Source organism: Polypterus senegalus, chromosome 17 (genome assembly GCF_016835505.1).
Source record: "Polypterus senegalus isolate Bchr_013 chromosome 17, ASM1683550v1, whole genome shotgun sequence".
In the NCBI taxonomy this organism is placed as follows: domain Eukaryota; kingdom Metazoa; phylum Chordata; class Cladistia; order Polypteriformes; family Polypteridae; genus Polypterus; species Polypterus senegalus.
The window spans coordinates 18,792,635-18,819,047 of record NC_053170.1 but is presented as its reverse complement, the minus strand read 5'-3'; the positions used below and the strand labels follow the sequence as shown (position 1 = coordinate 18,819,047).

The following is a 26,413-nucleotide window of genomic DNA, read 5'->3' as shown; positions in this document are numbered from 1 at the left end:
AGTTGGCTAAGAAAAGATACATTTTTAGGCAAGTTATAGTTGTCGATATATATTTAATTTCTGTAGTGGTACTGAACAAATGATGTTACTCGTGTAGTGAACTTGCCTTTATATTCTGTTGGTCAAAAAACTAAACCTGACAATGTGTGTAGGAAGTGGTTCTAACATAATGCTTTATTGCAGTTTTAGTTTTGCTACTGATAATGGCTGTGGTAATTCTGGCAAACTTGCCTCAGGTGAAGAAATCACTTAGAAGAAATTGGAAAGAGCATGACTTGTAAACTATCGGGTGGATGAGATGAAACAGAATTGCAGTGTAAGTGAATTTTCTAGAAAAGAATATAACACATACTCACTTTTCAAAATGCACCTTTATTTGGTTATTTTTTCAATTGCCAATCTGAGCTGCCATGAGCTGCTTTAGTGATGTATATGAATGCCATCATTAAAAATATTTAATAGAGGGCCTTTCATGGCAAACATATGCCGTATATATACTATATAAATGCTATAAATGTAGGAGTCAGCTTTCAAAGATATGTATTTCTACAATTGGGGCTCCAACAGAGTCTCAGAATCAGAATTCAGCATTTCTCTAGCTGTATGATCAGAAATTTTAGCCTTCTGGTTTCAACTATGTATCCACAAAGCTAAAGTTTAAATTAAAATACAGACTACTCCAAAAATGCCTATTTTGTAATAGGTCTTTTACAGGATAGCTGTATAATCCTTTGCCAGCAGAGGGCACCTTTTCTTACTGACTATGCAATTCCTTTGTCTCAAGTGTTTCTGATTTGCCGCAAGTCCTTTTACTGCCTGAAAAGGCTGCTTCGTTTATATACAGTACATCTTTAACTGCAAATAAAATGTTAATTACTCATATTTTAACAGGTGTGCCTTACAGTTGTTGTTTGCACCGGCTTTAAAGTGACTTTTGCTACTCCTGTTCTCTTTGTACTTGCATTGTTACATTGATCTGGACAATGGATTATTATTTACTTATATTTTCTTTAATTCTTCTTTTTCTCTCAACCCCCAGTTCTTTTTAGTATTTTCTAATTTCTATCAATCAACCACAAAGTAAGCTTTGCATTACAACAAGCAAGCTTTCCCAGTGTCACTTGCCATTTTGGTAGCTGTTGTGTTAGCTTCTTTTAAGCAACCTGTTGTCCAGTTCTGCTTGATAGGCTAATGCCAGCTGCTGTGATTAATAAAGGCTAGCAAGACAAAAAGTAGTATTTTGGTTAAAGGTTGCATGGATGAATTGAACCTCAGATTTTGAATAAATGTTTTCACAAATTAGCTGACCGTATTCTTTAAAAACCTGCATATGATAGTTGTTTTATATTATTTTGCATATTTATTTTTTTGTTTTTGGGACAGAGTACCTATCAGTGTAAAATGTCTTGTGCAGTACAGTAAACTTGATTATCTCTGTCCTCAAATGGAATCGTTGAAACAGCAAAGAAAGTAAATGATTAGGATGAAGCAACAATGGATCATCACTGGCAACTGCACTATATTCACATGACAGGTGCGCTGTTCTTTACTAGACCAGAACAGTGAAAATCTGGCCTGTTAATGACAGCCTTTTGGTGTACTGCTTGCAAGCCTACTGTTTGTATTGAAGATGGAAAGCACATCTTGAAACAAAAGTGAATTGGTGTACACAATTGGCCAGTTTGGGTTGGGGCAGATCGACCCTTGGAGATATTAAACAGCAGTCTAATGATGTGCAGAAAGTTGTAACTAAAAGGGAGGGGATTCCTGATGAATTTCTTGTTCTCAGCACTGCTCTGCCTCAATGAAACTGTCTTTCTCGTGACCTCCAACCTCAATCTCTGTGTAACTGGAGTTGCTGGCTTGATTACGAAACTTCATTGCTGGCCATTGGTTGGAGCGCCGCTGTGAAAAAAAATGTATTATGCATCATTAAAGATGTATAGTATTTTTCTTACATTCCAGTCCTACGAAATGTATGTTTTGAAGAGTTTATACTTTTTTTTTGCACCTCTGAATATATTTTCCTCAAGTGAACATTCCCAAAATGTACAGTGGATACATACTTTACAATTCCTGCTTGGCTGACATTATAACAAAGAGAAGCTGAAACAAAATGGAGACATGAAACAAAGTCTTCATATGCAATTATTTACCTTATTTATGATGCTTATTAATTTTCCTGTGCAATTAATAATATATTTGAACCTTCTTCCAAGCAATTTTTATTGTCTGTCGCCTTGTGAATCATCACAAAGCCCTTACAAAACAAATGCAATACAGCATCTTTAATATAAATTAAGTTTTTGTGCTATGTGCCTGTGACACATGATGACTTTTGTCATACTTAATGCAATTTTTTTCCATCTTTGCCCTAAATTTCACTTTATAGGGTACAGTGGTGTGAAAAACTATTTGCCCCCTTCCTGATTACTTATTCTTTTGCATGTTTGTCACACAAAATGTTTCTGATCATCAAACACATTTAACCATTAGTCAAATATAACACAAGTAAACACAAAATGCAGTTTTGAAATGATGGTTTTTATTATTTAGGGAGAAAAAAAAATCCAAACCTACATGGCCCTGTGTGAAAAAGTAATTGCCCCCTGAACCTAATAACTGGTTGGGCCACCCTTAGCAGCAATAACTGCAATCAAGCGTTTGCGATAACTTGCAATGAGTCTTTTACAGCGCTCTGGAGGAATTTTGGCCCACTCATCTTTGCAGAATTGTTGTAATTCAGCTTTATTTGAGGGTTTTCTAGCATGAACCGCCTTTTTAAGGTCATGCCATAGCATCTCAATTGGATTCAGGTCAGGACTTTGACTAGGCCACTCCAAAGTCTTCATTTTGTTTTTCTTCAGCCATTCAGAGGTGGATTTGCTGGTGTGTTTTGGGTCATTGTCCTGTTGCAGCACCCAAGATCGCTTCGGCTTGAGTTGACGAACAGATGGCCGGACATTCTCCTTCAGGATTTTTTGGTAGACAGTAGAATTCATGGTTCCATCTATCACAGCAAGCCTCCCAGGTCCTGAAGCAGCAAAACAACCCCAGACCATCACACTACCACCACCATATTTTACTGTTGGTATGATGTTCTTTTCTGAAATGCTGTGTTCCTTTTATGCCAGATGTAACGGGACATTTGCCTTCCAAAAAGTTCAACTTTTGTCTCATCAGTCCACAAGGTATTTTCCCAAAAGTCTTGGCAATCATTGAGATGTTTCTTAGCAAAACTGAGACGAGCCCTAATGTTCTTTTGCTTAACAGTGGTTTTGCGTCTTGAAAATCTGCCATGCAGACCGTTTTTGCCCAGTCTCTTTCTTATGGTGGAGTCGTGAACACTGACCTTAATTGAGGCAAGTGAGGCCTGCAGTTCTTTAGACGTTGTCCTGGGGTCTTTTGTGACCTCTGTGCTCTTGGGGTAATTTTGGTCGGCCAGCCACTTCTGGGAAGGTTCACCACTGTTCCATGTTTTTGCCATTTGTGGATAATGGCTCTCACTGTGGTTCGCTGGAGTCCCAAAGCTTTAGAAATGGCTTTATAACCTTTACCAGACTGATAGATCTCAATTACTTCTGTTCTCATTTGTTCCTGAATTTCTTTGGATCTTGGCATGATGTCTAGCTTTTGAGGTGCTTTTGGTCTACTTCTCTGTGTCAGGCAGCTCCTATTTAAGTGATTTTTTGATTGAAACAGGTGTGGCAGTAATCAGGCCTGGGGGTGGCTACGAAATTGAACTCAGGTGTGATACACCACAGTTAGGTTATTTTTTAACAAGGGGGCAATTACTTTTTCACACAGGGCCATGTAGGTTTGGATTTTGTTTTCTCCCTAAATAATAAAAACCATCATTTCAAAACTGCATTTTGTGTTTACTTGTGTTATATTTGACTAATGGCTAAATGTGTTTGATGATCAGAAACATTTTGTGTGACAAACATGCAAAAGAATAAGAAATCAGGAAGGGGGCAAATAGTTTTTCACACCACTTTATATATGTATCACTTTTAGTTAATGGGCCACATCCCAAATCTCGTATTGGTTTTTAATTATATTTCACTGTGATCACGTTAGAGACTAAAACAGGCTGCCTTCTTTTTAGACAAAACTGAGTAAGAAGTAATTGGACTAAAGTGTGTTTTTGAGAACTGACCATCCTCCTCCATTAGCTGGCTTGTTCTGCATTTGAGCAGGGTATCTGAATAAATGTTAATATAGAATGAAGAGCTAAAAATGCCCAATGTACTAATATATAAACCTCTTGAGGGTACGTTTAATTTGGAGACCCAAGAAAAAGCAGATGAGAACAGCCCAGCCCTGTTCTAAATTAAGTCATTAGCAAAACTCCTAAATGTGAGATGTTTTTTAGTGATCAACAATACTGTAACTCTCCAGTAACTGGTTTCTAACAAGCAAGCAATACATTAATGCTGCTGGTTGAATGTGTAGATTGGTACAGAAATTGGTAGTTCGAAGATAGCTATAGCAAGGGTCTTAACAATATTTAAGTAGTAGGGGCTAAAAAGAACTGATCAGCTTTACAGATATATGCACTTCATTTTGGCAGACTCACCTTAAGGAAGAAGAGTGCTGAAGTGAAGGTTGGGTGCCTGTTGATGTACAGTGCCAGTAGGGAAATGGCAAGAAGCAGCAGCGCTGCAGATACAATTCCAGCGATAATGCCACTGTGCATTGGTGTCCCATGCTGAGCAGAAGATGTTTCTGCAAAAGAAGGGGATGGGGTAGTAAGGACACATTTAACAAATAAGATATCTATAGGTCGTGTGAAGTGAAATCTGGTAGCTCTTAAGGCTGTAGCATCGTTAGTAAATTCTGATTTCTTGCTATTTAAAAATCTGTAAGTGCTCCTGAGGTAACTCAAGTAGAAAAAAGAAGAAGCATTCTGTTTTATTTTTATAGACTGACTCTTTAAAAGAATCACTACACATACCAGGTGGTGTGATGTGAAGGAGCTTTATGAGTACATGTTTCTTTAAGACTGCGTTCACTATTTAGGCCTTTTATTTTACTGTACCATTGGGAGGGAGAAGTTGTGCCAGAGGAAAAACTAATCCTGACATCATGTTCCTCTCTGCTTACACAGCCATAAGTTCATAATTCCAGTAGAGCTGTGCTGTATAAACTGTTAAGCAGACTTTATGAATGAGTTTAAGAGACCTGTCTGTTTAGGTAATATGGTGCATATAGGCAACTGTTTTAATCAAAGGTAATGCTGGCTTACTCACCATTATCAGTATATTGGATATCTGTCTTGGTGTCATCTGTAAGAATGAAGGTAGTTTAGAGTTAAGTTGTTTTACTGATTACTGATGACATGACTGGTACCAAGTGACCATGACCGTGTCATGTCATTAGTTTTTTTTTATATATTTATTTTTCTTATATTAATTTTTAATATGTATAAATCTGATTTGACTTTTACCAACACTATATAGACTATAATGTTAAAGTAAAAACACCATTGTACAGATGCATTTAAATCAAAATTATATATGAAAAAAACAAACTCTGTTAGTATCTACTTGCTTATTTGCTAGAATATTTGTTAGAAGCTAAGTTCTGTAGCAATACCTGTATAATAATCATGAGCCTTTTAGTATAACTCCATAGCAGTTTTGTACCATTGGAAAATGCTATTTTTGCTTTGTTGTCTTTAACAATTTGTTACTTTTAGGTTGAATTGTGTCCATTGGTGGGCATCAGTCTGTCACATGATGTTGATTTTACTTCAGTCCCAGCTTTAAGGAGGCTACAATACAACAGGACATTGTTATTGTGGTTTAAACACACTTTAGTGTGGCCAGACCTATATTCTAATTTTGGAAATTATTTTTCTTAAATGGGCGGCACGGTGGCGCAGTGGTAGCGCTGCTGCCTCGCAGTTAGGAGACCGGGGTTCGCTTCCTGAGTCCTCCCTGCGTGGAGTTTACATGTTCTCCCTGTGTCTGCGTGGGTTTCCTCCCACAGTCCAAAGCCATGCTGGTTAGGTGGATTGGCGATTCTAAATTGGCCCTAGTGTGTGCTTGGTGTGTGGGTGTGTTTGTGTGTGTCCTGTGGTGGGTTGGCACCCTGCCCAGGATTGGCTCCTGCCTTGTGCCCTGTGTTGGCTGGGATTGGCTCCAGCAGACCCCCCGTGACCCTGTGTTTGGATTCAGCGGGTTGGAATATGGATGGATGGATTTTTCTTACATTTTTTTTCTTCAAAGAATTCAGTTTGTCTAGTCAATTTTGTCTTCTTTTTCTGTAGTCTTTTTTAAGACTTGATTTTGAGGAGCATCACAGTAGCACTACTCTAAAACTGCTTTGCAATCAGGATGACCAACTCAACATGAGGTATGATTTTAAGCATTTGCCTAATAGAGCCATTAGCTCTGAGGCTATAATGCCAATTTTAGTATCATTGGACCTTGGAAGTTTTTTACATTTAATAACAGCTTATTTCAACAAAGGTTTCATTTCCCTCTTTCTCTTTGCTTGTATTTTGGCGCTTGTTTCTTTTACCTCTGCCATAGAAGGCTGTTATTTCTTTACTTGTTACAGGACTCTTGGTCAGCTTATTCATTAGTTCTCTTTTTAGTACTTTTTTGTCAGATAGTATACTTTGCAATGTTCTTTGTTCTCCATAGATTCACAGCTGGACAATAATTTCTTTCTGTTTCTTTATAACAGATGTTGTTGTGCTTTGAGGATTTTTTTGTGCTTTAAAAATATTATTCTCCCTTCCCATTAATTAATGCTTTTTAAAGGTCATATCTGACTTTTTTTTTTTTTTTGCTTTTAACATTTCTTTGTATTCATGAAAATTTCTTTTTGCAGCTGTACTAATCAGCTTTGTAATTTCCTAAACTCAAATGGACTGCTTTTTTGTGTACACAGGTGGACTCAACTCAATTATTTGTGACTACTAAAGTAGACAGCTTGGACTAAAACCTATTTACATGTGTCATAGCAAAATGGTTGAATAGTGACATGATCAGTATTTTTTTTATTTTGTTTAAATTTAGTTTAAAAGTAAACATTAAATTGCTGTTGCACTTTGATACTGTAGCGCTTTTTTGTTTTAATCATTGGAAAAAATACTGATTGCAAATATTAAGATTGATATCTCTAGCCTAATAAATTGTGCAGACATTTAATGGGTGAGTTTTTCATCATTACTGTACACACCAATGTTGGATAATAATAAGAGGTCACCTTCAGTGACTAGACTCTCCAGTATTAGATCAGAGGTTGGGCTTGGCTCAGCATCAGGAGGGGTCACTGATATTGATGGAAATGAAGGACCAGCAGTTTGCTCGACATAATCTTCGCAGGTTTTTCCTTTTGCCTAGAATAATTAAGTGCAGTAATATGAAAGTCTGTACTTGACTCGGCACATCTTAGCCTGCTAACTGGGCAAAATGACTTACCTCCTCTTCACAATTATAATCCAGCCATTCCTGACGGTGCCTGTCAATGCCATCTGAGCACCTGGAACATAAGATAAACAGATGAAATGTGAAAGAAAGGGGGAGTATGGCAGTAATTGTATCACTTTTCAGAAAAAAAAAAAACAGATTTCGGAACTGGCTAGACTATTCTCTATATATCTATGAAAAAGTATTTTATGTGTGCATTGTGGCATAACAAGAAAGTATGTTATGTTATACTTTTTGCAAGATTTATTGACTTTGTAAAGAGCACATTGAGAAGAAGCATTAGATTTTTCAGTAGTGAGAAAGAGTCTTCAAGGGCATTGCATTTTGATATTTGGTCACACATCTTAAGTTTTGCTGAGCCATATACTTGCTGGTTTCATACTTCATAGAAGCATTTATGTTTTACCAGAACACCACTATTTATGTTTGGGATAGTTATAGTATGGTACTTTCAGTGATATATAATGAATTATAATTGTAATCTTCCTTGATACAAAATGATCAAAAACAATTAACTTTTAGACACAAAAGCCACTTTTAAAAAAGATCTCAATCAATATTTTTCTTAAATACACAAACTATGACTAGCAGACACCTGCACCTACTCTCATTCACACATACAGGCTGACAGATTCCTGAATCTTCCTCATTTGTGTATAGTCCAACAAACAGTTACCCTAACTCAGAACATCTGACTGACGGACAACTGATTGGTCCATACAGTACATTTCTCTCACTCATACATTAGTTGACCATACATCTCACAGTGACTGATAGAGGACAACACAGTAATTCTGATTAACTGATCCACACATTACACAATCTCTTAGATGACTGACCCTTATGATACACACGTAAACTTCTTTTTTGATGTTTTTCACATTCTCCATTTCTAGTTGGTTAGGGTCTGCAACATTTAATAGCTGTATAACAAACTGTCATGTTTCAAAATATTAATTCATTAAATATTATATGTCTGTTGTCAGTTAATCTCTAATGTATTGTTTCTTGTCTTTCTTGATGCTGTTTTTTGTTTTCTATTTGTTCTGTTCAAAGTTTTTTCTATTAATTACTTTTGAGTTATTTAATTTTTGCTGACATTTAGAATTGTTTACCAACCATGGATTCATATTCTGCAGCTGTCAGAATCACAGCATCAAATCCAACCATGAACTTTGGAAGTGAATCATGTGACTTGGTAAAAGAGAGCTGAAGTAATGGGGTACCTCTAACCCTAACTCTCAAATGAACTGAACAAGACCATTCCTACATCTTTATAATTCATGCAATGACTGGCATACTCCTACATCTCACTCATCTTATACCCATGTGGCACAACGCCTTTCCATGTTTAAGTGTGAAAAATTAAACTTGTACCATCAACAAAGAGATGACAGTTAAGATGACATGGATGAAATTAAATGTGAGTGAAAAAGGTGGCAGTCAACTATACCTTTGAATGACATGACACCAGTTGCAATCAGACGTGAGTTTGGAGTTAAGACAGGTTTCACAGCTGTTGTGCTGAAGGCAGGCTGGAATTAGAGAGAGAAGGTAGCCATAAGGACAGTGGCACTGTGACAGTATACATTATTGGTTTCTCTTTGTGATTTGTTGGTTTGCTTCTTTACTTGTGTGGCACATTTAGCACAGGGTACAATGGACAAATATTCACACAAAGCATGTTTTAATGGTGTAAAGCCCTTTTCTGTTTCTCTATTATAGAAAAAAAATCTTGGAAGGATTGAAGGAGACAATGCATGATTTTCTCAGAGACACTTTAATGTCCCGTGAGGTAAGGCAATGAGACAAAAAGACAGCTGCTGCACAGGCTTTTAAATGATTGACACATAGCATGACAAGCAGAACATGCAACTCGGCGACAGCAGCAGCAAGACAGCAGCTGATCAGACTGCATCTCCTTAGCATGCGTTCAGTCCCCCCTTCACAACGCAAGCAGCAGGGACGCGAAGTGCGCAATGCGCCCCATCGGGAGGGGGTTCAAGCAGGGGGCACAACCCTATAGTATGTTATAAATACACTTACTTGGCAATGGAGTAAACCTAAAGGCAGTCATATTTGTTATGGCTTCTGTATCCAGTTCTACTCTATGGTATTCATATATTGTCCTCCGATGGGATTCTGTATTGGTAAGAGATAACAAAAATTAGACACAGACGCTCTGCAAGGCAAAAAGAAATGACACTTTCAGTACCTGCTATATGTGAGTTAGGATCCTTGGAACCTAGAGCAATCCATATCTGCTACAGGGTAATGGTATGGATTGTTCACTAGAGTACAAAGATGTAGTACAGGGCTATTCAATTACAAATTCATTTCAGCCAGATTTTCAAACCAAGAAATTTAGCTGGGCCAGACATTTTAAGCAGCAGGTAATAACAGACTTTAAACCAACACAAATGAATATGTTAACAAGTACATAAAAAACAATAAAAAGCTGTAACTTAAGAGAATCTTCAGTCACATCTGACCTAGGCACATCTCAAAGTGTACAAAAACAAAATAGTTCACAGTATTAGCAATAACATTTGTTTTCCGCTTGGAAAATAAAATTAAACATTTTGGTCATATATGATGCAGGCACATCACAAAGAACATTTAACAGAATAAAAAGAATTATCAATGCTGTTAAAGCTATCAGTGTACAGACCCATAACAAGTGATAACAGTAACACACATGAATACATCATCTTCTGCACACTGGAGAAACAGGTTCGTTTTAAATCACCACATGTGTGATTGGCACTGGCATTGCGCTTGGATCAAGTTTGAGGTACTCTGAAGGTATATTGAGGATGAGAGTCCTAGCAGTACATGTTTCATTTATTTAGTGAAAAAATCTAAGGTTTAGAATTTGAAATCGAGAAATTGCCAAGTATAATAATCATTCTTTACATATATGCTTTCCAACCTCCATGCATGGAAGAACCTGGCCACAAACCCATGATCTCCTTATTGTAAGGCAGTGGCGCTACCATTACGCCACCTCCACAGGTGTACTCTACAAATAGCAATCAGTGCTTAATTTGATTAAGTTTTAAAAAAAAAAATCTGAACTTTTTGCACGTTTACATCAAATGCAGTCTTTCTAATTTGTTCTTTGTTTTTAATGCCAATGGCTGATCATCATACTCATAACAGCCATAAATCTGCAGGATCAGACCATGGTGGGGGGGAGTTTGCAACCAGCTACCCATATGAAGAGACAGTACTTGTCAGTAACAAGGCTGTCATTGGAGTAACGATTAGATTAATTTACAAAAACACAATCACACTAATCTGATGAAACTGGAATACAACCAAGACTCGGCACACAATTGATTCTAGAATCATTTAATATGTAGTCGATGCCATGACCAGCTGTCGCAGCTGAGGTTCTGACATGTACCATCATAAAAAATAAAGAAATCTCTGTATCATAGACCACTACCACCACTTCGAGCCACACAACAATATGCTGCATTGTGGGTTGAATGTTGCTAGGTTACGCAAAGTGTTGCATTCGTGTCTGTACTACTGTAGGACTTTCTGAAGGCTCATGAAGTGTGCTTTTCTCAGTTTTTCTCTGTGTTTCTGGTGGGACCACGGGCTATGCCACTCAGAGGTTGCTTCTGTGCTACATGAGGCCCACAGGCTGCCATTTGAATAGGCCAGATGTAGCACATCAAATGTCAAATCTTAAGAAGACTTTGAAATAGAAGTTTGAGATATGCTTAGAATTTTGTCTCTTTTTAGATTCTATTCATAATCTTAACTGTTTTTAAGAAATTATCATAAGGATCAATGAACAGCCCTAACCCCTGATTAGACTGTTATCTGCTGCTTTATCTTTTGTGATGAGCTAATAACTGTTTAATGGTCCTTCTGCATGAACAGCAGGACAAGTTCAAGTTCTTTAATACAGAGAATGATATAAGACATTGTATATGGTGTATATGGTGTTACTTCAACTTAACATGCCACAGAATAGAGAACCCTCCTTAACAGTAAAGCATCTTTTTATTTATTAATTTAACCGTGCTTGTAAAAAAATAGATCAGAAGTGTCTGTTCTAAATACAACAGAGGGTGGTGCTGTTGATCTGCAGAGAATTTTGATTTCAGGAGCATGTACATTACGTATATTGAACATCATTTTGTGGGAAAACATTGTTTTGGGGTCATTTAAGGAAAGTACTTGAGGCTTCATATTTACAATTGTAGTCCTATACAGTACAAAAAAGAAGTGTATCTCACTCTTTAAATGGCAACAATTAGAGACTTTTGTATGTTCTAAACTAGTGAATGAAATTGCCCAGGACAGGAAGCTTGAATGGAAACCAGATTTGAATAGTTAAATATGTTACGGGATACACAGTGGGCTCAGAAACATTCTTGGCCGAGCTCTAAAGAATGAGCATCACCACATCAAAGACACATCTTTTTGTGTCTTGCTCGTCCAATAAATACTAACAAGAAGAAAAAATTCAGTGGTGGTCTTGACACAGCACATGCCTTTTCTTCATTTTTTTTTGCAGACTAGCAAAAGATTGACATGATTGCAGTAGTACTCATAAAGAAAACTAAGCTGGATTAGTGCTCTGTAAAGTATATGCAGTACCTTCTTTTTACATTGTAGTGTATGGTGAGGCACAACAGTACTATGCATTTGGGACAGGAGGAGGAGGCAGCTAAATCAAGGAACTTAACTCAGTATCACTCCAAAAGTGCTTTAAAGGCCTCCCTTGTAATTACAGATACAGCTGGCCTGGGTGTGTCTAATGGACTGGACTGGGAACCACAGCAGCAAATGTGTTTCACATTTAGGCATAACTGAGGTCACAGAAATGCAGGATACAAGTTAAGAGGTCGATACTAAGAAGAGAAACTTCAAAAATGATCTAGAATTTGCACCAAAACTCAAGTTGATGTATTTTGTTTGAAGACATTTGTCTGTAGACAGGTTTTCCAGTGTTTTCTTTAAATATGTTTATATTTTTAAGATGCTTGTTTCTCTAATTTGCAAGAGAGGAGTAAAACATTTAAATACTGCCCTTACAGTGTTTATTGAAAATAAAACACCTGCCAGTAATATGATCTAATTGGACCCTGGATTTGCAATCACCTGCTAATAAATAAAGAAAAATAATTTCTAATTGCTGTCTGCAGACTCTTTAGTAAGCGAACAAACTGCAAGATTGATACAGATGTTATAACACTGACTGTCTCTAGTAAAGAAAATGTATTACCTTTACTGCTACAGTACCTGGTCATCCTTCATAATAGGCCATTTTAAATGATGTCTTTTAGGAAATGGTGCTCAACAGTGTCAGTGCTATATGTGATATGGCCATAAACATCCATAGTAGGAGTTTGTAGTGTCTTTACCTCTTCAGCATCTATACCAGTAATGATCATCCCAAGAAATAGTTAAGGATTTGTGTTATTCTTACTGTACATCCACACACTCAGGAAATCTCTATTTATTTATTTATTTGTTTATTTAATTTTAAACACCTTTGTATGCATTTTAAGTATTGACAATCACTTAAAAGATGATATTCTGATGTACTTATACCTGTCTGTACATTTGACTATATCTAATAAAAGACCATTCTTTATAACTTCCTTTTTGCAGTCTGGATTGTGAAATGTGTGGGAATAACTTGTGTACAGTGGGGTTCTTGAAAACCTATACTAAGAAAATAACCTGTATATTGCATTGTTGTTACTTAAAAAACACATCTTAGATTGTTTGTATATTGTGTAAGTAGTTTATGACAAAGTAGTGTTATTCTACATTAGAGAATTAAGATATTCTATATGGATTGTACTACTTACCTTCACTTTGTGATGATTTTTGGGACACCATAAAAGCATCCGAGAGGCCCACTTTGACAGGGTGCTGGACTGAACTTATTTCTCTTATGGGAATAGGGACCTAGAAGGAACACATAACAGGGTCAAAAGGAACTATGGGAGAATGAGTGAATAACATAAAGCTAGGGAGGTTGATAAAATGAAAAGATGTGTGTCAAAACATCATTTTGTGCCCAGATACTGAGTACAGGTTCAGTTTTACTTACATCTCTGTAGCTGAAAGTAATGTTTCCCTCTTTGTGAAGTACAACTTGGAATGTAAAGGCACCCACATGCTTGCGACCCTGCAGTATCACCCGGTCCCACTGCACAACAAATACTGTCCCTAAAAGCGGAGTAGAAAAGCATTAAAACATCTAACCTTTTATTAAAAGTCAAATAGTTCATTATTTACTTTAGACTTAAAACATAGTTTTTTATGCTGTATTAGGAGAACATTTAGTAAATTTTGTTGTCTGAGATGCAGACACCTGTCTCAGGGACTTCCAGTGTGGAGTAGCATGTTCCCACAGTGGTTAATGCTGCTTCTTTATAGCAGTCTGTGGCATTTTTGGCACTCTGGATTAAACCCACATCTCAGATATGTATAGCTTATGTTACTGAGTAACTCTAAATTAATTTGGTTTTAGTGAGTGGACTTTTAGTGGACTTTTAGTTTTCAGCCCCATGTGAACTTATGGCAGAATAAATAGGTAGGAGAAATTCATGGATAATTAACTTGCTTTATTAGCTGCCTCTTAATGCTTTTTTGTCCAAAATGCTTTTCTGACAACTCACTTTATTGGGGAATTACCTGCAGTGCAAAACAGATCATTACACTACCTCTCAGTTCTGCTCTTGTTTAAGGTTAGTGTGAATTGCTTTACATCTCAAAACATCAGTAGATGGAAGATATACAGAAGACTAATATCAGGCTTGAGCTTTGTATACTGAAAAGTATATGTATGCCTTTATGCTTGAACCTTTTCTTTACCATAAGTCAGTTTTTGCCTACTGATTTGCTAGTTGTTGGCATATGATAACAGTTATTGTTTATACTGTATACTGTATTGTTAATGCAGCAAAGACCGACTATGTTGTCTTTTCCTTTGAAGTTACCATATGCAAAATAGTGTTACTGTTCACATGAAAGCACAGTATATAGCATTTGACTGCTTTTGACTCTTTACTTGAAACACCTTGCTTTTTTCACAGTGCTACAGCTATTGATGTGAGTGCCTGCCCCTAGTGAGCACTTTCATTATCCTTTAATCGAATGATGAAAAGATGGTATACTTTTGTTGGTGTACTTTTCTCTTCTACAAAATCTATCCTGTCAGGGATCTCAAAAAAAAACAAACAAGCTTATGCTGTTTGGAAAATATGTCGAGAAGCTCGGCAGAAGGTTTCTTGGGGCTAACATTTTCCAAGACATCTTGAATAGGAATTATATCAATTACCTACAATAAACAAGGGTGCTGTTTAAACTTGCCTGTTTAGCCTGTAGCAGACAGAACAAATAACAGCCAAACAATACAAATAAGTGGACTTCAGAACGGTCAGTAACATTTAATGTGCAGCACAGATGCTTACATATTGAAGTCTCAATCTTGGGTCAAGCAAAGGACTATATATGAGTTAACAATTTACTGGCTGGGATAAAAACTGTTTTTGATGCTGTAAGAGTCTCTTGCTACAGTATTTCTTACTCAGTGGTGTTTATTGCTGTGGTATGTGGGGTCTGGTGATGGAATGGGCATTCCTTGGGCATTGCTTTTTATAAATTTCCTGTGTTGATGGTTCCTTGGCTACACTCATAATCTGTGCCAAGCTTAGCCACCTGTTGCAGGACTGACAGTCTGCCAATATGCAGCAACCATACCAGACTGTGATGATTTTAGTTAGTTTTCTTAAAAAGTGAAGCCTCAATTGAGCTTTCTTAACAAGGAGGGTAGTGTTGAAGGACCGTTCAAGGTCTTTAGTAAAGCTGACCCTTAAATTTTAAATCTTCTCCCGAATTCACAGTCGGTTCCTTTATTTTTGATGATATTAAGAAACATTGTTGTTATTGCACCATTTTGGGGGAAAAGTCCTCAAAAGATTTCTTATATGATAGAAAGTTAAAACGTGTTTATATAATATCTGCCTTTAATATTTAAAAAAAACGCCATTTAAAATAGAGATTAAACTATAAGGAGCCCTGGAAAAAAACAAGTAAAGTCTGGCATAATGTTTTATGTATATGATTTGATTACTTGACCTGTTAATATTTAATAGAAATCATTTGATCAATTCCATCTCTACTTTCACTCTCTTTCTACAAAGAAAAAAATAATTGGAATGATCCCTGAAAGAAGCCAGCCATGTGTTGTGCCACCTACCGTTATCATAGTACCTGACTGTTGAGTTTTTGGAGATGCTGGGGTCAAAGTTTGCCATTAATGGAGCAATATACTGAGTTGCTGTTAACATCCGGTAAATGACCTCTCCTGTAAATATGAAGCCTGGAGGAAAGAGTATATAGATTAGCTCAGCTGATATTGGAAATCACAGTCAGCAAGACAATCATGGCTCAAAAGTAAACTGACTACAATGAGGACATCTGTTAGAAAGACCTGCAGTGTTTATATTTTGCTTGCTACTGAGTTATGACTGGGTGTGCATATAGAATAAAGAAGACAGTAAGAAGTCAGAATAAATAAGGAGTTCAGTTATAACATCTGTACTAAGCAGTCATGATGAATAGCCTGAACAGTTTTGTCTTGTTCATAAAAATGTATTATGCCATAACCAGAAATGATTGTTGGATCAACGGCCAGTAGCAGTAAAGCCATTGTCATTTAGAATGCACCAGATTTAGTAGCCCTTCTTGTGCTTTGAGCCACTCTATTATGTTCTACCTCCAACAAAGGTTTTAAATAATGCACAGCATATCATATAAATGTATATTTAGATTTAGAAGGGTGATTTGCCCATCCTACACAAGGATGTACATTTTGTCAATACAGTGACACCCTTAAAAATGTATGCTATTCAGAAAATCAGTAGCTGATAACTTGAAATGCCTATTGAGTATTCCCCCAACATCTTGAATAGGGAATGTAACACTGATTTCCTATTGAATTCGTGTTCACTATTCCCTCGGTATCTTATATGGGGATTGTAAAAGTTAAACTCCTGTAGGTGTGGGCTTATGTTTTTATTCCAGCTTGGTTAGAGAAAACAGTAACATTTTCTAGTTATGGATATACCACTACAGGAGTACCTATGGGCTTCTATGAACGCTGTTTGGGTACATTGCATTTTACCATACAAAACCCTACTGAGAAAAAGTAGCATTGTAGATTTTTGATGATTTCACAATCTCATTTTCAGTCAGTGATACAGATCTCTTCCTTTGCCCTTTTGGATTGACTGATTGGTTCATGTAGTTTTTGTTTAGCTCCTTGTGTTTAATTTGTTTTTTTCTACTTTATTAAATGGTTCCTGTTTGCTCTCTATAAACAGCTGAGTTGTTAATGTGTACTGTAAAGGTTCTAGAAAACAAAGAATACATTATATAACTTCCTTGAATATGAAGATTAACTTAAAGAAAGTTGCATCCTCCATTTTGTGCCACAAGAGAAAGACCACTGAAGTGCATCCCACACCTGGGTGAGGATTTTGGAGCCATTCTGGAGGCAGAAGCTTTCTACACTTCAGATCAGATGAAGAAGTGAGGACTGCATCTCAGTGTAATCAGCACCCTCTTACCCCCAGTTGCAATAGTGATCTGTCTCAGGTGGTGTCCATAGAAAGGGAAATCGAAGGAGAGGGCAACCCGCTGCAAATGCAAAAGAGAGTTTTGGGCCAGATTAAAAATGTCAGAATTTGTGAATATGAAAACTAAAAAAGAGCTGACACAAAGGACCAAATAATTAGACATACAAGTTAACAAGACAGATGCACACAAGCAAAATGTTTATGTTCAGCTTACAAGCAGAGGGTGTTAAGGAACATGCAGAATTCAAGGAGCAGTTGGGATGATACCACTGCACACACACAAACTATTATGAAAGCTAGACTAGCCAAGCTTATTTGCTGAGAGGTACACATTTGTCTTTGCTTTACCGAAGCTTGACGGTGTGTGTTGGACAGAATCCCATGTACTCGTACTTGGCTGTGCTCCAGTGAGGTCAAATCCACCCACAGCTGGGTGGTGATTGGGTCATGGGCCCCAAAACTGCGCCAAGAGTAGTATTTCCGGTCATCTTCCTGCAGGAACAAGCAAGCCAAATGATATAAAAGGTTTTATTGATAAAAGTGCCATTTGTTTGTCAGTTAAGTACTACCAAAAATGTGACTTATTTTGTTCTATAGGTTAGTTTTCGGTGACAACTGACTGTTCATCACACCATCTTGACATGAGGGTGGGTTCCACTGTACGTAAAATGCTTGACAGAAGTATTTATGTACGTTTCACACTGCTGCCCACTGCAGCAATAATATAAGAAAAACTTTACACTTATGGAGCTCACCATGATGATTCAGACCTTTGTGACTTACCCTGTTTATCAAGTGTATTTTGAATAAGATCCATCAGTTCAAGTGTTTATACTTTCCACTAATTCATCCTAAAATGAGGGATTAGTCCCACTGAGAGATTTGCAAGTGACTGGAAATCACTGAGTGTACGTTTAGGAGCCTCCAAGAGTTTGGAAAGTGAGAAAATACAGCCAACAGCTGTCAAGCAGCAGGGAGCCACATGGAAACTGAAAGAGTGGGATGTCACCAATGGGACCGCACTCCATGTGACTGTCATATGCCTGCAACAGAAAACTGCCTGCCAGTCCATAAATGATCTCATCTGACATTCTGACTCCGGAAACACTGTCAGCACATTTTACCCTGGGATCACATTTTATCCTGAATGTAGAGAAACATCAATTAATTTGGAAAACTTTGAACATAATTCTCAAAGGTAAAAGGCCTTTTCGAGCATGTTACCGGGAAGCACATCATCCCTCAAAATGCCATAGAGGAATGTGATAAAATAATTGATTTCAGAAAATCATCTCTACTTTGATTATCTCTTCAACAGCTTAGTTTTAGTCTATGTGCTTCAGAGGCATTCAGTATTAATATAATGTGTCCGCAGCTACCCTGTGAGAGTTTAAGTCTCTCATGACAATAATGTGGGCAAATTTCAGTTATTGATCAGTCTCTCAGATCACTTTGAAGAGGTCTTAAATAAGTAAAAACTTCTATGTGAGTTACGTTTGAAAAAGTCAAGTCTTCCTGTCCAAAGATGCTATTTCTTTCTTGATATGGTTAGAAAGTCTCAATTTTCCAAAGTTCTTAAGTTTGAGATTAAAGCAAAGTCTAAAAACCTGCAGTGTGTCTACCTCGGACCTCATTTTTCCTGGTTCTTTACACCATTTAGACTACACCTACTGAAGACCTCTATCTTAGCTTTGCATCACATCTTTACCTGAAAATGAAAACTGTGGACATACTGCATTTAGCATACTGTTAAAAAGGTTCTGATACTGACCCATTCTTTTTATCCTTATGTTTAAGAAAACAGCTTAATTCAGATTAATATGCACACTGTACTGCTAAGGTTTGTCTTCATACGGGGTACAGTATACTATGTTTCTTGATGGATTTTGCTGTAAGGTATCAGTAATATTTCCATATTATATTAATTTAGCAGGTTTTCATTTGGTGATTTGTGAAGGCTTTAAACATTAGTCATTTGTATTCCCTGCCCTGCAGTGGCATATGATTTCCAAGAATGCGCAATAGTCATGGAGTAGGAGAAGTAGTAGTGTAGTGTGAGTGACTATCTACACACTTTCAATTAGTGCGTTTTGGTTTATTGCCAACTGCTGCTCCAGCTTGGACATTCCTTCAGTTTTTTACACATGATTAATCTGCTTTGTCTTGGTATATAGTTGTCAGGCAATGTTGGACTTAAAATATTCCTAATATATTAATAGCATATTTGGGAGTATTATCAGACTGGAAAAACGCTAAATCTATTGTGATCTTATTCTGAAAATCTGATGAGATTAGGTCTTTTCACCACATTTTCTATAACACAATGGCAAAGCAATTTTTAAAAAATATCTAAAACTAGAAAAATAAAAAATATCCTTATGAGGAATGGTACAAAGTTTGCTTAGAATTTTGCTGAAATTATTCAGATAAAAATAAATGTATTGAAATTCTGTCCTGGCCTTTTTTTTTGATGTTTTAATGTGGGTGCAAACCTTTTTTCATGAAGCTCTCTGAACCGGGCAGAACAATGGTTTTGTGGGTTGATTACACTTTAATACATTTTACTTTTAAGCATTTATGTCTGCGATATTGGACTGATAGTATTTTTGCATGAACTGTACAGCATTGTACTGTAAGCTTGATAAAACTTGGAAATAAAAGGAAATCTGAAATGAATCACTAGTATGTGTTCATTGAAAGCTGATTTGGATGGAATAGAGAAGCATTATTGAATGCAGTGTTTGAATTATGGACTGATTAGATGTGGTAAAGCTTTAAGAGATGATTAGCTTTGTGACTTGATTCAGTATGCTGTTACAACACTTACCACAATATGTGTGAAATTGTCAGGAAGTGTATCGATTGCTAGGCCTCCTCCAACACTTTCATGACTAAGCCCTGTAGCACTTCTCTTTTTAAAGTTCAAGTCTCTCTTGCCTCTTTCTGTGAGTTCATCTCCTCTTGTAGTACTGACCGGGTCTTCAGCTTTTTGAGGAATATATTCAAAACCTGTCAAAAAGAAATAGATCGCATGACAAAAGGCTGCGTCTGACCAGGGTTTTTAGTAGTTTATGAAGCTGTCTTCACAGAGCAACAAAAGTACAATGCTAATTGATACAAGACCAAGGCAGATATAAATAAAATGAAACTTCTAGAAATTCCAAACTGAAATCCTGTGATTTGGATCATTGATGATTCGTAGATGACACCCAAGCTGACTCCCATCAGTAGGTTCTTTCAGTCAAAGACATGCAGATAACTTTCATCTGTTTGGCAAACTGTAGCTTTCCTGAAATACTTTCAATTTTGTGGCAACGCTTTCACTTTGTTGAAATTAGATTTATTTCATCTATGAACAGCTTTAACTGTTCCCAGTTAACTCAAGGAACTGAACGTTCACATCTTGTTCTAAAACATTCTTATCTGCCTGAATGTTGGCATTCCTCTATCTTTCTAATTTTCTTTGGCCCCTTGATGTGATTTTCTTTGGGTGGGGTGGATGAACCACAAGCAATAAAGGAAAAAAAAATATTTTTTTTTTCTATTACTCCTTATATAACAAGCTTCCTCATAGTTCATGAAAGCAATTGGACGGTCAAATATAGATTTATCAGTCTTAGAACTGATGCTTTACAAAATAAGATGTGGGTAAGTTCATAAACTGATACATTACAGCAAGGATATTTTAGTGTGTCTCTGGACAGGATGGGTAAAGTAGTCCAGTGTAGAACCAGCATGGTGACCTAATTTCTATATATATATATATATATATATATATATATATATATATATATATAATAATTTTACTGTGCAGTTTATAAGCCATTAAAAATGTACATGGTTTGTTCTAATTGGAAAGCAGCTTAACTGTCCTGTTTGTCTTGGCTATATTTTTTCAGCAAGAGCAGCTAAGCCATTGGTGAGGCAAAATATAGAAGGAGCTCAGTAATAACCTATGTGGGCGGCAGTTCTTTTGGTCAAGGTTTTATAGGCAGGGCATTTTCTGGTTCCTCATTTGGTAAAATGACAAGCTGGACTCAGAAAGTCAGTGAATGCAGCACATTATTCTCATAGGCTGAATGGCTATAAGTACTGAGCTCATACAAAAATGCTCACTTTTTTGTAAATTAAAAATATTTTCAGTTTTGTCCTGATGATTATATAATTATTTGAAACATTCATGCCATATTATACGGCATCAGTCCTCCTAAAAAAGAACACTAAAGTAAAAGATTTTGTTCATGCAAGTAGTCACATTAATATTAGGTGGGAGAAGCTTTAACTGCAATAATCACCTTAACTCAAGTATTTGTTAACATTGCATAAAAACTGTTTTGTACCTTTCCATTTTCCACTTTGTGAAAACTATCCCATGACACTTTACAGTTTAAATCATTTATTATAGGTTGTTGTTTTGGTCTTCATGTGCTTGTGATATGTAAGGTAATTTAGATGAAATATATAAATGAAATAAATATTTATATAGCTACAGCTGACATTTTAAATTTTACCTTTTTTGGAAGCTAAAACAAATATTTATGCAGTAAATATTATTACATTTTTATGTTTTCCATTTTTCCTTTGGATTTGTCAAGGTTCCCAGTCTTTGCCGAATTAAACGTCAGTATATTATCATTCTGTCATTGTTATAATTTGCTGTCTGGACTGTGTTAAATGGAAAAATATTAGGCAGACTTACAAAAATATACTGTTGTTGGCTGGTCAGCTAATGAGCAGTCTGGAACAATAGTGAACAACAATGAGATAACTTACAGGAAAGGGGTTGAGGGCATGGTAGTATGGTGCCTTGAAAATAACTTATCTCTTAACAAGTAGGTTTGCTTTTGTTGAAGTGAATGATATTTTGTCATAATAACGATGTGCTCACCAAACGTTTGTTTTACACAGCACCACCTTTCTCTGACAAGCTTTCAGCTATGGCTAATTGGGCATTAGTTCTCACGTAAGACAAACCCCCTAAAACTTAACCAACGACTTAATTCAGTTTACAATTGTAATCTTCACTTTCCATTATAAGCCCAAAGTGCTGTTTAATAAGTACAAATACTATATATTTTAATTAAATATGTAGCAAATGACTGGCAGCAAAAACATGAAACAATATTAAACCAAAAATCTATGTACATTGTACACAAATATATACATTAGATATATGGTTATTATGCCACCCAAAATTATATTTTTTTCCATGTGTTACTCACGTCATGTAATTTTTAGAATATTGCAACAATTTTGATAAGAACAGGCCATTGAGCCCAACAAATCTCACCAATCCAGTTTGCCTAATGTTACCACAATAACCTCAAGTCCAGCTGTGAGAAACCCAAAAGGTTTACTCTCTGCCACACTAATTTTTAGTTTATTCCATGTGTGTTTAGTTCCCTGTGTGTAGAAAAACTTTGTAGTGTTTAATGTACCCTTAACAAATGTCCTTCTCCGTGCCAGTGTTCTTTTTGAAAAGCTTAATTTAAAATATTAATTGAGATCCATCATACTATTTTTTTCACCATTTCACCATTACCTTTTGATTACAATTTGCTTAAAATGATATGTCAAGCTCCTTCAGTGTCCCTTTATAGCTCAAACCTTGCAGATCTGCAATCCGTTTAGTTGCTCTTCTCTGAACATTCTGTAGCGCTGCTTTGTCCTTTTTGTAATAAGGAATCAAATACTGTACACAAGTGAAGCCTCACTAAAATGTTACATAGCTTCAGCATAACTTACATTGACTTGCTCTACACGTCATACTAGTCCAAAATCCTATTGGACTTCTTAATAGTTTCTATATACCCAAAGCTTTTAAACTAATGGAAACTGAAGATATCAGTTGGTGTTTGAGTAGTGAATAGGGATCTTACAAACAAGCAGCACAGCTGCTCATGTGCAAACACAAACAATTTAGGGTACAGTTATTTTCCATTCACCCATCCATTGTCTAACTCACTTGATTGACTTCAAAGCTGCATAGGCCAGATCCCATGCTGGCTGCATTAAGTGCAAAGCAGAAGCCAGCCAGTTGCAGGGTATGAGATTATTTGTATTCCTGTTCATGATCACTCATGCAAGGATAGTTTAGACTTGCCAATTAACCCTACTTGTATTTTTTAGGATGTGTGAGTAGTACTATGGTGTTGTACCTTGTTAGCCATTATGAATGTAGTGAGAAGTCAAGCAAAATTACACCTTTTATTGGCTAACTAAAAAGACTACAATATGCAAGGCAACTCAGGCCCCTTCTTCAGGCAAGATGTAAGGCAGGATGTGTGGGAAAAACCTGGAGGCGAGCCTATGCAAACATGGGTAACCCTAACCCTAACCCTTGATATTCTACATAGAGAATGAATAAGCCAGGATTCAGACACTGGACTCTATGTACCCAAGTACTTCAAACTTGGAAAACGCTCTCTTCATGTGACAGGAACTCATCCTATACAGTCAGACTGTAACTGCACTTATGTACAGCAGCTGCACTTTTCCAGTGGATATCCTAATGCCTTTTGATTTGCCTAGCCACTGCCGTAACTCTGTATTTCATTTTTGTCCATGCTTATACTGGCTTATAACTGAAGTGGCCACTTGCTCTTGGAAACTCACAAAAAACTGTCTGATGAAATTCTGTAATGCCTAATTTTTCAGTGTTACGTGGTTGTGCAGTTGCTTTTATTTGTCTTTGTAAATTAACCCATGAAACCCTAACCTGTATATGTTTAAAATTGCCAATGTAAAATTCTAACTACTCCAAGAACTGTGAATGGTGCCATAGATATAAAACTTGGTCCAATTTGATTCTAACCCATTCGACAAAAGTGCGCACAAATGTACAAATGGTTTGTAGAGTTTGTTTGCCACCATGGTAGAGTAGAGTCAATATGATCTGTCTTTTATTTTACACCTGGAGTTGCCCTTGCTCCAAGTGCCAACTTCTTTACATTTTTATGCACATCTTAACTTACTACAACACTACATCTCTAGTTTTTTTTCTTAAAAAATGCCAGAAAGATTCAGGCAGAATAGCACCTTTGCCATCCCTGAAATAATTTTTCAAACAAGGCAACCTTACTAGCTTTCAGGAAAGAAGGGAAAATACAAGGAAAAGCTAATTGCATTTTACTGAAAGCATGTGGAAAAAGATGCTGCTTTTTTGGGCAGTAGTGATGTAGAGCTAAGTGTCCAGGGATAACAAGTCCTATACATATTTTTAGACTATTATAATTAGGTCATTGCTACTGAAAAAAAATATCTCTTGGGTGCACAGTTAAAAGCTCAGCTATGCAGCAGCCTCAATCAGGTAGGCATCCACAGAACTCCACTGATGGCTTTCTTTCTATGGGGATATTGAAATTCTTATTAATAACAGTCAAAGCGCACACTTCACACTGGTTGCCACATTAAGAGTACCCCATGCATGTCCTGTAGTAAGTGAGTGGCTGCAAACCCCTCAACTTGTACACCCTTTTTTCTATAGTTACACCCAACCATTAACCTAATTCTGTCTAGCTGACATACTTTAAAAGAAGAGGGTTTCTGTGATTGTTTTTTGTTTCTGATACCACATCTGAGAAACATTGTGCCTGATGGATCTGTTTTACAGAATAGTAATGTTTACTGCATGTTTTAGCAACCATTACTTATATTATCCTTACCAGTGACCTAGAGTGTCATAAGTTTAAAAAAAAAACATTTTTGGGTTAGATAATTAAAGCTGCCTCCCACATTTCAATTATGTCCAAAAATGAAATTATTTTGAAGATTTCTTTGAACATTAAGAGTTCCTACCTTTTAGATCCTCAGTCCAGACAGTCACAGCTTCAACACAAAGGATGTAAATCAAAATGCAGGCACCGAAACACATCATAGTCGAGCAACCTGAAAGAATTCCTTTCTGTTCTCTCTCTCTCTCTCTCCCTCCCTCGTGCAGTTTGTTTCTGATTTTAAGGAGCTGCTGTCCAAATTCCCTCCTAGGCTGAGTGCTCAATTGTTACCATGGCAACAGAAGATATGGTGGGAATGAGGGTTTTGTAATTTGACAGGTCGAAGTGTCCTGCCTTTTCGGCTCACTTTCTCTCCTCTCAACATAGAGTTTCTGCAATGTAATCAGAGCAGAGCACAGACAACTAGATTTTCGCTTTTATTTTATTTTTTTATTTATTTCTTGCTAATGGTAAATGTAAAAACAAAGCAGAGAAAAGGCTCCCTCTTGTGGTTATATGCTCACCTAGTCCTGATTAATTCATAGTGTATCCCTTTCAAAGGGCTTCCATAGAATTGTTCTGAAAGTTAATATCCTGTGTTTGGATCTTAGATGAGTTCTGGCCGTTTCTTTCAGCGATCCTTTGAGAGTATGCTTTTTAAGTTTTCAGAGTACAGATGTTTGTCTATGGCTAAATATTGCAGTACATACTGTATCAGCACGTGTGTGATGAAGCAAAGGGTGTTGGTTTATTAGGTCATTGTTGTGAGTTCACAGAATGAACGCATGTGCAAATCTGAAAGAGACAGAAAGTGTTTGAACATTTCCTGGCTAATGTTTTTCCTAAGAGCAAGTTCACGAAGTGGTTTTTCAGGTGTGCTAAATGCGGGCAGGTACTGTACATTCATTTCCAGTTACAACAATTCAGATGGAAACTCTCCTATGTTATTACAAGTTTTCAAGAGTGTCTTTTAATAATCCATTCTTAATTCTTCTTGGAATACACTGATAAACTCAATAGTGAAATAAATGTACCTGTTTGGTAGTTAATACCACAGTGTATCTAGTGATTGTGCAAACTGCTAATTGTGCTGTATATAAAAAGATTAAAGCACTGATAGTGCGGGGTGGGAGCATGGTGATTAATGCTGTTTGTTACCCTGCTGTTGTATCAGTGAGTATGGACTGGCAGCCCATCCAGAACTAGTTGCTACATTTTGCTTGATGTTACCAGAATAATGTTTAGTTTATTACAACATTATAATTGGAATATGTGGGTTTGTGAACAGATATCCTTGTATATTGTATTGTATTGACCCCCTACTTTTGACACCCACTGCACGCCCAACCTACCTGGAAAGGGGTCTCTCTTTGAACTGCCTTTCCCTAGGTTTCTTAAATTTTTCCCTACAAGGTTTTTATTGGGAGTTTTTACTTGTCTTCTCAGAGAGTCAAGGCTGGGGGGCTGTCAAAAGGCAGGGCTTGTTAAAGCCCATTGCGGCACTTCCTATGTGATTTTGGGCTATACAAAAATAAACTGTATTGTATTGTATTGTATAATCGATTTAACCATTGACAACAACAACAACATTTATTTATATAGCACATTTTCATACAAAAAGTAGTTCAAAGTGCTT

At 36.7% G+C, this 26,413-nt stretch overlaps 1 protein-coding gene across 2 annotated transcripts; it reads right to left on the bottom strand.

Annotated features, from left to right (window-relative positions):
* Positions 1-352: 352 nt before the first annotated feature.
* plxdc1 (plexin domain containing 1) lies at positions 353-25,178 on the bottom strand. Of its 2 annotated transcripts, XM_039739970.1 has the most exons (14): positions 24,863-25,178; positions 19,893-20,074; positions 17,414-17,557; positions 17,057-17,126; positions 15,685-15,807; positions 13,531-13,649; positions 13,286-13,385; positions 9,492-9,587; positions 8,899-8,980; positions 7,437-7,497; positions 7,222-7,354; positions 5,253-5,288; positions 4,580-4,728; positions 353-1,905 (listed from the first exon to the last, which is right to left on the bottom strand). In XM_039739970.1, the coding sequence occupies exons 1-14, from the start codon at positions 24,939-24,941 to the stop codon at positions 1,786-1,788; spliced, it is 1,494 nt and encodes a 497-aa protein (XP_039595904.1). In that variant the 5' UTR covers positions 24,942-25,178; the 3' UTR covers positions 353-1,785. The 2 variants fall into 2 exon arrangements, with proteins under 2 accessions (XP_039595904.1, XP_039595905.1); XM_039739971.1 differs by lacking the exon at positions 5,253-5,288.
* Positions 25,179-26,413: the final 1,235 nt, after the last annotated feature.

What these genes read in the sequence shown, in the direction of transcription:
- plxdc1 (XM_039739970.1), bottom strand. Translation starts at nt 24,941, where the DNA reads ATGATGTGTTTCGGTGCCTGCATTTTGATTTACATCCTTTGTGTTGAA. An exon ending in GATCACTATTGCAACTGGGG is followed by an intron (nt 15,808 to 17,056) that starts GTAAGAGGGTGC and finishes TCTTTCCTCCAG; the next exon opens with GCTTCATATTTACAGGAGAG. An exon ending in TGGTGTCATGTCATTCAAAG is followed by an intron (nt 7,498 to 8,898) that starts GTATAGTTGACT and finishes CTTATGTTCCAG; the next exon opens with GTGCTCAGATGGCATTGACA.